General features: G+C 49.9%; 1 protein-coding gene across 3 annotated transcripts in view; it reads left to right on the top strand.

Annotated features, from left to right (window-relative positions):
- The window catches only part of ATP13A3 (ATPase 13A3), an 86,508-nt gene that overhangs the window by 17,771 nt on the left and 52,785 nt on the right, over window positions 1-15,952 (top strand). For all 3 annotated transcript variants that reach the window (XM_019490846.2, XM_014607313.3, XM_059731271.1), the window contains exons 4-5: window positions 12,427-12,522; window positions 14,690-14,863. In XM_019490846.2, coding sequence (XP_019346391.1) covers window positions 12,427-12,522; window positions 14,690-14,863 — 270 coding nt within the window. The remainder of the gene's footprint in view (window positions 1-12,426; window positions 12,523-14,689; window positions 14,864-15,952) is intronic.

Genomic DNA, 15,952 nt, shown 5'->3' with positions numbered 1-15,952 from the left:
AGTGAGCATAACCTTGCCCTTTTTTCTATACTGAATTTCATTTGTCATTATGATATCTGTTGCCCAGGTTTAATGGATCTCTGTAATCATCTAGTCCATTCACCATTGTCACTGAGTGAACAAAAATGACATACATATACAAGCAGTCACAGGAGTATATTTTCAGTCTTTCTGATTTGTTTTTGTTCCCCTCCCTTTTTTAAAGCTGTTGCTGATGGCTTTTCTCTGCTGGTTTTCCTGGCTTACTAGATGGAGGTGGGAGGAAAGAAGGGCAGAGAGATGTTCAGACACAAGACTCGCAGTGCGGTGCAGAACTGTCTGATTTTGGAGTTTTGCTGCTGCGGGCCAGCTGCGAGACGACCCATCCCTCTGCTCCTAGCCGGCCCGCTCTTGTCGCAGCGGGTGCCACCAGACAGTGGGATGAGGGCTGTGTAGGTGCCAGGGTTTGAGTGGAGCTGGTGCGCAGTAACGTGGCCTACCAGCATTTCTCCCAGCTGCTTTGTTCTTCAGCCAGGCATTTGTCCAGTCTGTCCGGTTTGCCACCTGCAGTGCCCAACACTAGACATAGTGCCCCAGGTGAGGCCTCACCAGTGCTGAATAGCATGGAAAGGCCATTTCCTTTTGACTCGCAGGTGAGACACTGCTAATACAACTCAGTGTACTGGTGGCTTTTTTTGCAACAACAGCACGGTGGCATTGACACTTCTGAGTGAGACTTCCAAGGGAGCCAAAGGAGATGCATACCCAGGGCAACATCTGCCAAAGGATTTACATGCATATAGTGGGGCTTCGGTAGGATTTGGGCACTTAAGACCACATTTTAGATCTTCAAAACCCTGCTCTGCTGCACCTGAACTTGGAATTACCTAAAACTCGTCAGTGCTGAAGTGCTTAACATGGTTTCCCAGGAGCAGAACTGCTCTGTTCCCAGAAGGGCGTTAGTCTTGACAGGGCTGCAATGTTTGGTGTGTAGAGACTCAACCTAGCAGGCATTCACAAAGCACTGCTGCAGGGTTAGGCTCCACACCCCATGCCAAGTTGATTGTTGCCTTCCTTCAAAACACGTTGTCACGGCGGGGTCCTCGCAGAGGGCCGTGATCTCCTTGAGGCCCTCTCACTGCGCTACTCCAGCCCGAGGGCACCCTCCATTCTCGCCTGCCACGTCTTGCTGGAATATGTAATAGGGAGGCTGCCTTGTGTTTCCTCGGGCACGTAAGCTCCTGGACCCCTCGTGGGTCGCCCCGTACGATGGGTGCTACTCAAGCAGCCCAGCCTTATGGGCTGTGCGTGGCTCCTACCTCCCCTGATACCACGCCCCAAGCCTCGCAGATGTCATAGACGTTGTTAGGTCTGTACACCCGCTTCCCGGGCCTCCTCTAAAGTGTAGCCCACGCTGGGCTCTCTCTCTCGCACCCAGCCTCTCACTGGGACTCTCATCCACTCTGGGACTCCCTAGCGGGCCTCGGCCCTTCCCTGGCCAACCGCACGGATACCCTCTCTGACCCTGGCTCCCCGCGCTGCTACTCCCTGTCTTCTCGGGGCAACCGCAGCGCCCTGCTTCGGTCTGAGGGGTGTTGCCACACTAGCCTGCGGCCAGGCTCGCTATGCCCGTCTTGGGCTCCTCAGTAATTGCCCCGCCCTGGGGCTGGGGTCTATGTACCCCGCATGCAATCCGGGGTCTCGGTCCCCCGTCTGCAACCTACGGGTTGCGCCCGCGACCCACTGGCCGCGCTCCTCGCCGCCAGCTGCTCACGCCCTGGCATGCGAGCTGCGCCTTCCCTGGCGCTATGCCAGTAATGCACCCTCTTGGCGCTAGGGCACCCCACACTCTCTGGGGTCCCTGTAGTTGAGGCCTCCTCCAACCCCTATGGCCTCACCCAAGCCTCTGGGTGTAATAACAAAGTCAAACAAACTCACAAGCCCCTAGGCCGTAACACAAATGCAAGCTCAAGCCGTCTGGCTATAACTCAAACCCGAAGCCCTATGGCCATAACAACATTGCTCCATATGACCATGCTACTTGCTGCTAGGCTCCTTTCCACATCCTCACTCCCAGGCTGCTGGCAGAGAACTGCTAGCCTGGCTTCCGCCCTGGGCTTTACAAAGGCCAGGCCCTGCCCCCTTCTGGCCAGCTGCTCCTGATTAGTTGCCCCGGCAACTTGCAGCTGTGCTCATTAGGCTCCTCTCCAGGAGCAGAGCACCAAGGTGCCCTGCGACACACGTCCCACAGGAGGTTCACCCCTCTTGCTGCGTGTCAGGGGCTGGAGCTCTCACCCAGGCTCTTGGAGACGTGGGTCCAGTCCCTTCTCTGCTGGATGGGATTCGCATCCACATCTCCCACCCCCCTGCCCACCTGGCTGTGTCCGTCATGCTCACTCCTGCCATCCCTCTGGCCCAGTCTGGAGCAGGGCAGCTTCACCAGAAGGCCTCTCGCCCTAGACGGACACAGCCAGGTGGGCAGGGAGGTGAGGGATGTGGATTTGAACCCCGTCAAGCAGAGAAGGGACTGGATCCATATCTCCAAGAGCCTGGGTGAGAGCATGAGCAAGGGGCTTAAGGTGGTGTGTGCTGGTTTCTGGTCCCTGCTCACAGGGCTAGTAGTTTATGGCCATCCCTGTGCCTAAGCTCCTGCATGGATCTGAGTCCAGGTCCTGGGGGGTTTCAGTTTGGGCTTGGATGTCAGCCGTTTCCTTGTCTGAAAATCCCAGCCTTTCATGTCAGCATCTTAAGTATTTTTCCTCAAAGCATGGGAGACAGAGGAGGAAGGGTCACATGATTCAGGTGACTGGGATTGGGGTCTGAGCGAGGCCCAGGGAGAGCTGCCCTTCTCCCCACTGATATCACAGCTGTGAAGCCAAGTCCAGCAGGGCTGGCCTGGCAGAACATCTGGAATTAGTCACAGCTCGTCAGACAGCCGGCCCTGAGGAAAGCCAAGCCAAAGAGAACGTACATTCGCATATTTGAACGGTCGCAGTCCAGCACGCAGCGTTTCTCCATTACCACGTCCCTCCCAACCCCAGTCCCTGACTCATTCCCTTGGCCAGGCAGGATTTATCTCCGATAGCCGGAGGCTTGAGTGCCAGATCTGGATTCAAAGAAGTGGAAACAGCAAGTGGGGCGCAAAGGTGAACGTGCTGCTCGGGAAATTAGCTCACGGAGTCAAACGGGTGCATTTATCTTCATGAGTACAGATGTGATCTGCCTGCTGTTCCTCACAGCACTTCCCTATCTGCTGTAACCTGGCTCCACCTTGCTACTCAGTCCCTTCTGCAGGTCGGTGGTTAGGACAGAGCCTCGCGGCTTGTCTGCACCTTGGCTGTTGACGCTTCCCAGCCTTTCCAGTGCTGAAATGGTCCTGGATTAAAACTGACCTATATTTCTTACTTTATCACTGGGGTTTGACGAGCCTGTTCTGGAGTCTGTTTCTCACTGGAGTCTGTAACCTGAAGTGCTTTGATCGCCATGCTGTTTCTTGGACGTTCAGGTACAAGCAAACATAAATTACACCACACAGGAGACTAAAAGAAAATGTAAGGAAAAATGTATTATCCTGTTTGCATCCCATGCAACTTCATTTTAAATTGGGTTTGTTTGGCTACTGTATTCTCAGGTGTAGCTAAAATGCAGAGATCTAGCAAACCTAACGGGCACCGCGAGCCATAGACCTGTGAACTTCAGCACACAAAAGTGCAAGCCAGCGCTCCTCGGAAGGAGTGGTTTTAAGAAAAGCACGTATCCTCATGCATTCCCAGGTAGTTGCATCTCAGAAATCGTGGGGTTCTTTGGCTGTATCAGATCCAAACTCAGATAATATTTGACCCAGTATCTTATTTGTGAGGCTTGGCTGAAAGTATAGGTCTTGAATTGGGTCTGGCTTGACACTTTCAGAAGGCTAAACTTGTCATTGACCATTTGAACATTGACGTATCATTGAACATCCAAATTCATGGGTGATGCCAAATTGTGGGGCAAAGTAAACACACTGGAGGGCAGGGAACGGATTTGGTGGATTGGGACAGGCTGGAGAAACGGGCAGAACCAGGTAGGATGCAGTTTAACCAAGGTAAGTGCAAAGTGCTGCACCTGGGGAGAAGGTATCACCAACGCACGTCCAGGCTGGGGGACGACCTTCTCAGCAGCACAGCAGTGGAAAGGGATCTCGGAGTCGCTGTTGACTCCAAGATGAACACGAGTCGTCAGCATGACGAAGTGACAAGGCTACCCGCACTTTATCACGCATTAGCAGGTGCATGACGGACAGGTCCAGGGAGGTGATGCTCCCCCTCTATGCGGCATTGGTCAGGCCGCAGCTGGAGTACTGTGTCCAGTTTTGGGCTCCGCACGTCAGGAGGGACGTGCACAGCCTCGAGAGGGTCCGGAGGAGGCTGCTCGTATGGTTAAGGGCCTGGAGGCAAGGCCCTACGAGGAGAGATTGAGGGCTCTGGATCTCTTCAGCCTCCGCAAGAGAAGGCTGAGACGTGATCTTGTGACCATCTACAAATTTGTCAGGGGGGAGCAAGGGATAGGAGATGCGCTGTCTACCAGGGTGCCTCTTGGAGTCACTAGGAACAGGGGCCACAAACTGATGGAGAGCAGATTTAGGTTGGACGTCAGGAAGAACTTCTTTACGGTGAGGGCTGCCAGAACGGGCTCCCGAGGGAGGTGGTGCTCTCCCCCACCTTGGGGCTCTTTAAGAGGAGACGTGACAAACACCTGGCTGGGGCCATCTGACCCCAGCGCTCTTTCCTGCCCAGGGCAGTGGGGTCGGACTCAATCTACTGGGGTCCCTTCTGACCCCCAAAATCTATGAAATCTTTGAAATTTAAAATAACATTTTGTATATTAGTGCAGTATCTGTTGTTTTCCTGTTCCCACAGGTGGTGCACAACTAGAGTAATTAGTAAAAGATCTGAGATTAGAGCAGAGTCCCTTCTTGGGTCGACTGGCCGAATGTTCCTCAAAACACGTTTAACAGCGTCGTGTTGCCCGACCTTGTAGCTGAGGGCTCGGCTGGGCAGCTGCCAGGAGCACAAGGACTTAACTCTGTTTTCATCTGAAATACTTGTGCCCTTTTGTATTCACCAGGGAACCTTTACAATAGGGAAAACATGCAACTGAAACTTGCCGGTTTAAAGCAGAAGGGTTTTCCCCTTCGCCTTTTCCGTTGCTATCACCCATGCTGCTCTCATCGCTTTTCTCCCTCCTCTGTGTTGAGATTCTTCCTCTTGAATCTCTTTCTCGCTCTTCCAGGTTGTCCTGCTTCTCTGCCTTCATGCCCCTCCTTGCACGGACAGGCGCGCTTCTCCGTGCTGTCAGTGGGCCCGGCTGCCGGCAGCGTGGAGGCCAGCGCGCACTTCCTCCGTCGCAGGACCGCGTCAGGTGCTGCTGCGGGCCGACAGCTGCAGCGTCCGTTCTCCTTGGTGCCTTGCTCTGCTCTGCCGCACAGCCACCTCTCGCTTCCCCTTTTTGGAGGGCCTTCACATACCAGGCGCTGCTGCCTCTGGAGCCCACCTAGAGAGAGGGGGGAAGCAAGGCAAGAGATGGCAGTGGGGGGAGGAAGAGGAGCAATGCTAATGTGAAGCATATAGCTAATGCATGTCGGATATGCATTATTACCCCTAAACGAAGCTAGGCTGATTTCTTCCTATTGCATGCTGCGCATGTTCTTTAATGGTCTTTAGGCAGACAAGGTTCTTTGGGTGAATCTGATATCTTTTATTAGACCAACTTAAATAGTTGGAAAACAATTTTTAAGCAAGCTTTTGGGTTCAAAAACCCTTTGTCAGGTTGAGAAAGTCCCTGCAGTTGGTGTGTGCTCTTCCTGGATGGACTGAAAAGTAAAGCAGCCCGAGGCTGGGCTGGGCTGGGCTGGGCTGCATGCAAGACAGGCGGTCAGTGAAGATGTAGATGGAGGAGTGGGTAGGTGGGGGAGAGAAGGGGGATGAACAGTGGAGAGGTACCTGGGAAGTCAGATGTCAGGCATGTTATAAATGTATGTGTCATAAATCCAATGTCTGTATTTAGTCCATGATTTTTAGTGTCCAGGAGGCTGAGGAAGTGGAGTTCATGGGCTCATCTCTGGGAACTGTTTGGTAAGTTCCCTTTGGGGATCAGGACTGAGAGATTGGAGAGAGAGTGATTTTCTTGGGAGAAATGTGCCCCACCGGTACTTGGGTATTCCCGTCTTTGACAGATTTCCGGTGCGCGTTCGTTCTGGTGCGCAGTTGTTGTTTGGTCTCTTCTACGTATTTTCCACCGGGGCGTTTGGCGCATTGGAGGAGATATATCACACTTCTGGAGGTGCAGGTGTAAGATCCGGGAATGCTGATTGATGGCTGTGTTGTGGGGTGTCGTGATTGTGGGGAGGTGGAGATGTGTTGGCAGGTTTTGCATTTCTTGTCCTGGCACGGTCTGGATCCATTGGGTGTGTTCTGGGCCTGGGGAAGTTTGCTTCTGGTGATGAGGTTGGCGAGGTTCGGTGCTTGTTTGAAGGCGAGGATGGGTGGCTCTGGGAAGAGCTCTTTAAGAACAGGGTCTCTTTCTAGCATGGGTTGCAGTTGGTTGAGGATTTCCCATACAGGTTGGAGGGAGGGGTGATCTGTCATCACCAGCAGTGTGCGATTCGTGGGAGGGGGTTCTTTTGTACTTCACGTGGTACCCGGGTGGCTCTTTCAAACGTGCGATCTATCTCTCTGGAGGAGGGTCCTTGCTGGGTGGACACCCTTTTAAGATTGGTGAGGTGGCGATCCCGGGTGCTCTCCTCAGTTCAAATGCGGTGGGATCTGAGGGCTTGGCTGTAGATCACAGCTGTTTTGGTGCGTTTAGGGTGATTGCTGGTTCTGTGCAGATATGTCTGTTGGTCTGTGGGTCTCTTGTATAACATGGTCTGTATTTGATCATTCTGGATACTGATCACTGTGTCGAAAAAGGAGATGCTGGTGCTGGAGTATTGAAGAGCTGGTTGGATGGAGGGATGGCGACTGTTGAATTTCTGGTGGAACTCAATCCGAGGTTGCAGGTTTTCAGTCCAAATGATGAAGATGTCATCAATATCTCTTAAGTATAGCAAGGGTTTGATGGTGCCGTTCTTGAGGAAGTTTTCTTCCAAGTGGCTCATAAATAGGTTGGCATACTGAGGGCCATTTTGGTGCCCATAGCTGTTCCCATGGTCTGGAGGCAGCGTTGGTTATTAAAAATGAAATTGTTGTGTGCGAGGATGAAGTGTACAAGGTCAGTAATATCTTTGGGTCTGTACTCTGAGTTGTAATCTTGTTCCTGTAGCTACGTAAGGCAGGCTTGGATGCCGTCCTGGTGTGGGGTGTTGGTGTATAGGCTGGTAACGTCTGTGGTGGCCAGGAGGGTGTTGCTGGGAAGGTGGGCTATGTTTTTAAGTTTCCATACAAGGTCTGTAGTGTCTTGGACAAAACTTGCTCTGCGGGTGACGAGTGGTTTTAAGATTGTTTCAACGAAACCTGAGATTTCCTCAGTTAGGGTCCGATGGTTGGATATGATAGGTCTGCCAGGGGTCCCTTGTTTGTGGATTTTAGGGAGCAGGTAAAAAGTCCCTGGGTTAGGTTGTGGGGGGGCCAAGGTCTGTAGTTTTTCTTGTAGTCCTGTTGGAAATGATTTGATGGTCTTGTTGAGTTTCTTGGTGAAAAGGGGAGTAGGATCTTCTTGTAGTTCTTTGTAGTAGGTGGTGTCAGAGTTGTCTGTTAATGGTCTTTAGGCAGGCGAGGGTCTTTGGGTAGATGTCATATCTTTTATTAGACCAATTAAATATTATTTAATGGTCTTTAGTGGCTTTTCTGTGCTATCTTTGTCTAGCACTGAAATAAGGCTTGTTCATCTATAGGCCAGACATAGGATAACTTCTGTACGTAGGAAGTGTCAGATTGGTTGCATAAGACGTGATGTAGGACAAGGGCACCCTTTTGCAAACTGACTCCTGGGTTTGTTTTTCGTGCATTCTTGTCGTCTTGCATAAAGGCCAAACTTGTTTATGCCTCAGGATCCGTCAAAGTTGGGGATTGTTTAAGTCTTCAGCTTGCCTAGCTCTTGTTGTTAAGGAGCACGTGGAAAAGCTTGGAAGCCCCGCAGGAATTCTGGTCAGTGTGTGCAGTCGTGGGGGAGGCAGAGATCAAGTGCGTAGGTGCTGCGCTCAGATTTGTATAAATTACGTGGTTTTAGAGCTGTTCCAAGTCTTGGGGGTATTTTTCAGTGCAAACCCTTATTCGCTTGTACAGTTCTTACTCATGTGTCCCATTTGAAACTGCTGTGCCACGGGTTGCAGTGGAAAGTACGCTTTGCCAGCTGCAACGGCTTTCTGACATTGCGGAATATCTGCATGTATTTGCATTGCAACGCATGGCCTTTGTGGGTTTGGTTGGCTACATATTACGGTACTGTGCATTTACATTAGAAGAGAAGGTAAATTTTTTATGAGGAAATAGCTCGTTACAGTTGTATTATGTTTTAAAGGTACGGCATTGTCTTTACCACGATTTTCCTTTCCACGCTGAAAGCCGTACAGCAGCATCCCTTCACTGCTGTGCCTTGGGATGCTACCATGTAGGACAGTGGCCTTAGATTATTTACGCCCAGTGCCTCGTGTAGCGATTCCTAGTTTGCGTTCCTGACGTGCAAACAGACGTTATCACGGTTGGCAGTGTAAGTCCAGGTAGTCGACCATCCGTTGCTGGGGCTCGGTGGGCTCGTTAGGAGCTGAACTCTGCCTTCAGGCAGGGTTACTCTCAGCACAGCGTGTCTGTCGCACAGGATGGCATTCGGTTTTGAATTACTTCCTGTATAAATAAAGACTCTGAATCAATCAGAATAAAGATTCTGATTTACACCAATTTCTGAAGATTGGTGTAAATCTGCTACAGGTCACAATATACAAGGCATTTGCAACTTTTCTCATTTATTTATTTTATTATTGTCTGTGTGTAGATGTAAATAGATGTAGTAAGTGCATAGTATTAAATTATACTAGATTACTAGTATATGAATCACATTAATTCAGTTAGATAAACTGTATAGACATGTGTATATATAGCCTGAAGAAAGAGACATAAACCAATTTGTGATGTTTGCATAAACTTGCTTTAGACTGATTTGCTTAATCCAAAGGTCAGTCTTGTGAATTTTGTTTGCCGTCATTCATGAATTCGGGACAGGCTCTGCTTACAAGTTTTCCAAGGCTTTTTTTTTTTGTTATTTAAAAGAAGGCTCTTTAAAATTAATCTGCGTTGGCTAGAATAGACTGTGTTAATCCAAAAGTCAGCCTCGTGAATTTTGTTAGCACCTGTTCTTGAATTTAGGACAGTCTTTGCTAACAAGGTTTCCAGAGGCTTTTTCCGCCCTCTGTTTCAAGAAAGCTCTTTAATTAATCTGTGTTTTGCAGAACGTGCTTGTGACAATATAAACTAAACATGCGGTTTACTGATTGTACGTTCAGTGAAGCAATGATGTGTAACTTTTATTTTTACAAGTCTGACTACATCAGTAGGAATGTGCTTCTGCAGTTCTTAACATGGGATGGTCACGTGGTACACACATTTCAGTTTAGCAATGCAGTGGGAATCTCACTTTGTAGTCTTACCTGTTTAGGCATTTCACTTAAGAGTCCTTGGATACAGGAACATAGTAAGTTGTCTGAATGGACTTTTAAGAATACTGTATTATCATTAGGAAACCTGTGCAGCGGTTCAGAGAGGCATGTTTGTGCAGTGCATGCGGTGCCTGCTCTTGTGCTGATTCTTTAAACGAATCTGCAGATGGAGATTTGCTTCTGTTGGAGGTCTGACAGACTAATTTAGTAGACAGAGGTTATTTACTTGGTCTAAATGAGCATGGAAAAGCATTGACTCATCCATTCAGCTGACTGTAAACGGTGCTGATTTTATGGAAAGCTTCAGTCATTTGTGCAGATGCCCTTGCATGTGCCTCGTGCCGCAGTCTTTCATTTCATACGAGTTTTTTCCAGAGTGCCCCTGCCTCGTTCTGCGCACAGGGCAAACCTGTTCTGGGGAGGAATCGCGCTAGGCCAGGGCAGCGCGGTGAGGAGACTGGCTCTAGATCCCCGTCTCTTGTTTCGGCGCTTGGAGGGTGCATGTGAATAGGCAGGTTGGAGAAGCAGGTCCCTTCTTGCCTCTGCTACAGCGTTGCTGTTTGTTCATCCGGCGATGTAGATCACGCTGTTCACTAATGACGTTCCCTGAGCTGGTGATAGGAGATGCTGCATCCTGGCTAGCATTGGAACAAATCGGGTCCTAGGTATCTTCACTGGGGTATGCAAAACTAATTTTGCTTTATCCTGAAACACTCCCTGCCTCTGTTTCCTGTGTGAAACACAGGCATGGTAGCAGCCCTTCATCCCTCAGGGCACTTGTGAAACAATATTTAATTAGCTGATGCTCAGCAAATTAACTAACCAAGTGCAGTGCAGCGGTCACTCCTTTAAGTGATCACTGTCTACGCTGTAGAGCGAGCAGGAGGATGGCTTTGGGGGAGGTTTCTCGCCTTTTGTGGGCTAGGATCAAGTGCAGTCATGTAGGTAATGACGGTAGCTAATGCACATGCCCTAGGGGCCAAATGAAGGTTGTAGAAGAAATTCTGGCATTTCTTTACTTCTGTGAGCATTTGCATAGCTTCTTATGCGGGGCTGAAATGCTTGGTGAGCACTGTAGTGTGGGGCGTTTTAATCAGCATAAAGGATGCCTCCGTGTGCGTCCTGCGGGCAGCTCAGCAGTTCAGGCCTGGCTCTTCTGCCCGGTCCCCAGATGCTGCTGTGCAGCATGCAAAGCGCTGCCCCGCTCCCTTGTCTGAGCACACTGACATTCGGGGTAGTTCGTTTCCAATTATAAGAGGCAGAACCTTTCTAATGGTTCAGAGGCATCGAGCATGGGACATTATTAATGCAGGCACCCGCGTGACTGTACATCAGGTGTCCTCATCCCTTCTCTGGCTTCTCCTGTTCTCTTCCGGTTGTTTGTCTCTCTCCAGTTGGGAAAGACCTGCCGTATTCTCTTGCATATGACCTGCACCTTCCTCCCGAAGCCAGCTGGGGAAAATTGGGGTGTACATTATATGCAAGGATGAGGGACCCCCACAGGTCCAGAAATTTGGTGGGGGGGGGGTTGGAGTGGTGGCAGGTGGGAGCCACAGCAGTTAACGTTGCTCCTTAGTACTACTCCCTCCCCCAGCCCCTACCACCAAATTTCTGGACCCATCGGGCGGTCCCCTCCTCAGCTGCGTGCTGCATTAGGGTGGTGCGCAGGGTTGGTTGTGGCTGGACTTGGTGTGATGGGTGCAACCCAGCACGCGGCCTCGGACCTGGCACGTCGCGTCTGACTGCGCGCTGGCTCTGGAGCCACTTACCGGGTCCGACCCAGACTCTCGGCACTCGGGCCCAGAGGCAGCGCGCAGGGTCAGACCTGGCATATGGTCCTGGCCTTGGCACGCAGGGTCTGACCTGGCATGTGGCTCCAGAGCCTGCATGCATGGTCAGACTTAACATGCGGCCCTGGATATGGCATGCCAGGTCCGACTGCAAGCCCAGCTAGCACTCACGGCAGCCTCGGGAGCAGGCACAGCTCCCTAGCCGATGCCACTCGCGTACCTCAATTGAAGATTTTTTTTTTTTAGGTTTTCCCCTTCACAGTCAAGGTGCCTACTGCATATGGGCTGCACTAGACGTGACAAAATGCAGTATGTGTGGCCAGGGAATGCCTTTCCTTCTACAATACAAAATTACCCTGCTCCTGATTTGGGGTCTTGTATACTAGTCTGATACAGAAATTATTAGGGCACAATAAAAACAAATATGGTGCAATATGAAGATCTCTAGCAGTACGTGTCTAAGTAAGTGTTTTAGTTTGATACAAGAATATCATTAAGCAAAACATGCATTTAGGTATTGCAGCCAGCTTCAAGCAAAATGGACTGAAGGGTGGGTTGGTGGCAAAGCACTCCACCTAGAAGCTGTGGTTTTAGATACTAATTTTGGCACAGATTGCCCACGTGGCCATGAATCTCTCTGCTCCTCAGTTGCTGTCTTTGAAATAAAGCTGTTTTCATACTCCGAAGGGGTGTTATCACGGTAACATCCTAAATATTTGTGAAGCATTGAGAGCCAAAAATGGAGCTCCGGTTATGCTTGTTTGAAATTGTTAAATAACAAATTAAGGACTGATAGGGTAAAATTGAGCTGGAAAAAATGTTTTTAAACTTACATCGCTCTAGTGAACGCTTCTGCATTTTGAAAGTGAATGCTTTGAGCTTCGGTTGGAAACTCTGTTGGGGTTCGCTGAAAGCAGGTCAGCCGTCGTGTTTCACGTCTGTAAATGTGGCAGCACCAAAGATGTTGCTGAAGATGCAAAATGAATAAAACGTTACTTAAGCAGTTTTTACTCCTTCCTTTTTCAGAGGTCTTCCATTCCTGAAGTTGAGAAGTTCCACGTCACGCTCAACATGGAGAAGGAAGAAAAGAAGTTTGTCAATAAAGACGAAGAAGATGAGATGGTAATTGGTTTTATGGTCTAGCTTCACGAAGTATAGGAAATGTGGTTTCCTAGGGGGAGGGCTTTCTGTTTGGGGCACGTTACATCGGGGAGAGCGTATCTCAACTAAAAACCCATCTCAGAATTGCCTGACAAGCCTTGGAGCCATTCCTGGATTTGTAAAGGACTAGCCAGGGGTGGATGTTTTCATTTCTGGAAAGCCCGAGTTAAATAGAAGATGCAAGCAACCAGGCACCTCCTGCAGAGTCCGATTCATGATTCAAAACATTCATGGGAAGATTGCAATGAAGCAGGGTATTGCTTAAAAACCCAAGCCTGGCCACGCTTCCTTGTGGCATGGTGTCCCGAGAGAGCAGCGCGGCATACCTGTGCTCTTCACGTGCGTGTGAGACTGACCCAGGCGGGGTTGTGCCCGGTGAGTGGTTAGGGGGGTGGGTTAGTGGTAGTTAGCTCAACTCTTGCCTGGCTCAGACTCGGGGACCCCCTGCTGCAGGCCTGATCCAGTGCACGTGGCACTTGGCAGGGCTCATCCGGGACCCGGCCCCAGCGAGTGCTGTCGGCAGCGTGCGTCCCAGGCCCTGCATACAGGGCTGGTCTGGTGCAGAGCGCGGGTCAACAGGGCAGCGCTAGGGGCTGGATTATGCAGCCTACGTAGCCCCATGTTTGACACCCCTGCTTTAGGGAAAATGAGTTTTAAAGGGAAAATCTAGTGCTTAGTCACTTAAATCTCCTGCCCCTTTTAAGACGGCAGGATGTCTGGAAGGCTTGTTCATGCATGTGAATTAATTTCCTCCTAAACTGTGCGCTCCTGCTCCTCTCCCAGTCCCAGGAGTTGTGTTGCCTGTGAAGCCACCCTGGGCGAGCTGGTTCAGAGGTGCAGGGAAGGCTCATGCTCCGTGTCCGGATGACAGGATCTGACCTCTTACTACTAATTGAGAGTAAGCGCGTGTTTAGAGGAGCACGATTAGAGCCGTCAGCACCAAAACGGAGTCATAGGATGTTTCAAAAGAAGTTCCACTTCCTGTTCAAAAAGGAGAACCTCTTGGTTTTGTTTTTAAAGTGCAGGGAGCCCTTTGTGGTGAGAAGAGGAAAACGCTTCTTTTTTCCCTAACATTTTTGTCCTTCCCTTGGGATGAAGTGCCTGCCGAGCGAATGAGATGTTCCCCAGTTTGTCAAAACAAAGCCAACGATTTTTTACCCAAAGTTGAGACATTTATGGAAAGTTTTCTGTGTTGCAAAGCTGTTTTTTTTAATCTGTTAATTAAATGAGCTCTAAGTACAATGTGTAATGAAGTTTCAGGAAGGTTTTGCCAACAGTTGTTTGCATGCAATGCTTTCATAAATGTGAACAAGGCTCAGTAGCATCCGTGGGAGTTTCCACTTGGCTGAGATTTCAGAGCCCCAGACACGGTCTGACGATGTAGCGTGAGACAGTGCAGGACGGGGCCTGGAAGTTTCTTTCTTAAGAAGGCCTGTGTCATCTGGCTGCATTTTCTGTGCCTTTCCTGTGACTGGTCCTCCGCTCTCACCAAGAGGCACTCAGCACTTTGCTGAAACGAAAATTTGGAGTCTGTCTCATGCCAGCTTGCCTTGCCTCCTTGTAGGCTGTTTTCCCAGCTGCTACACTCCAGCTTTTGTCTCTGGAAGGAATGCTCCTTGTGCCCCTTCTGCCCCATGCTTGGCTTCGTGTCCGCACCTAAAAGTTCCTGTGAGCAGCCCTGGAAAGCTGCTTCCATCAGTCTGTCTCTGGGACTGCAAACGGGAGAAGCCGTGCTAGCTGCATGCTCTAGATGCTGAGCCAGTTGGCGTGCCCTTCCCGCCTTTGTAACCGGTGGTGTGAACTTAGTTCCTTACAACCTGAAAACTAGCTTGTGGCATGAGTCTGCTCTGAGGAATGTCCCCGGAGGCATGCCCGGGAGGGACCTCTTCCCAAACGGAAGTGGTTTGAATGCGTGTGCATGCATACCTCTGCCCGAACACAGCAGCATCCCAGCGCGGAAAGAGAACTGCTCTGGACCTCCCTGTGTCCCCAGCAGAGAAAAAAGAGGAAAAGCCTTTGAAAGGGGCTCATTTATCTGCCTTGGTTTATAGCAAGTCAATACTGAATTCCTCAGCTAGAGCAGTTAAGGATATCATTGCTCATTATTTGGTTCTCTGTTTCTGTGCAGGAGATTTATGGTTACAATCTGTGCCGCTGGAAGCTGGTTTTAGTTGCTGTCGGGGTGTTGTGTACTGGTGGCTTCCTCCTCCTCCTCCTCTACTGGATGCCTGCGTGGCGTGTGAAAGCAACATGCAAAAGGACGACGCTTAAAGACTGCGAAGTGGTGCTGCTGAGAACAACTGTAAGCCTGTGCCCCCACCTGGTCTCTGCTTTTGTGAACGCAGGGTAGAAACATGGTCAGAGGCAGGAATGAGCGGAGCTCAGACATGTCCTCCTGGCGACTTGACTTGATTTGCATCGTGGGGTGTAAACGGTCCAGGGCTGGTTTGTCAGTAGCAAGGAAACTGAAAAGCTGAAGGGTCTCAGAGTGAAGCCAGAAACATTCCTCAGTTTGTTTGTCAGATAAACACGAATAAACCAGCTTGCCCTGGGCCCACGTAGCTTCCTGCACGTGAAACACCAGCACATAATCTAAAGGAAGTCTGCTGAATTAGTGAAGACTTTTGGTCCTGTGTTATTTCATATGTAGCTAAGCAAGTAATAGAGATTAGATAGCATTCACTGAAGCTCCGGTTGTTTTAATTAAACAATTTTTTAAAAATCTATCAGTCCATGCTGGTAATGCACTTGTTATTCTGCATTTCCATTCAGGACTGTATTTGAAAAACAAAATAGTTACAAAAAAGAAATATTAAGAAATGGATTTAGCTTTAAAAAGAATATTTTAAGGTGTACAGTCAAATTTGTGAAGAGTGTTCAGACAGCACCTTGCTGGTGTCATCTCAACTTAAAGACCATTTCTGTACAACTTAAATGGTGTGTGCAAACCTGAAGGAAGGCCGTGCTTCCACGGTGCTCTGGACATCGCGGTCCCCTTTAGAGGAGAAGGTTGCAGGGGCTGAGTAGACCCCAGCTTTGGAGGCGCGTGAGCGGAGGCTGCAGACCTCTTTGCCTCGGGGTTTTGTTTAGTGTAACACAGTTTGTGAAACGGCAGCAGCCATGGGTGCAGCAGACTGCCTCGCTTCCTGAGCCACGCTCTGCTATTGTATCCCGGCTTGACTCACGATCCCAGCAGCTTTTGTGGTTGGTTCAAACTGGAGGCAATTAGGAATTTTCCAACTAAACATTTGTTAGAAAATGCTGATTTGCCAGACCAAAATGGTTTTGGAAGAAGGCAGGTAGGTTTCTGTTGGGGAAAGCAGTCTGGGTTCTTGGCTCTGGGGCTGCCACGGATCTGGGCTTCAGGGTCTGTGACTGCCCGGTAGCGTGG

The sequence above is a fragment of the Alligator mississippiensis genome, chromosome 7, assembly GCF_030867095.1.
Source record: "Alligator mississippiensis isolate rAllMis1 chromosome 7, rAllMis1, whole genome shotgun sequence".
Taxonomy (NCBI): domain Eukaryota; kingdom Metazoa; phylum Chordata; order Crocodylia; family Alligatoridae; genus Alligator; species Alligator mississippiensis.
This window is presented reverse-complemented; position numbering and strand designations above follow the sequence as displayed.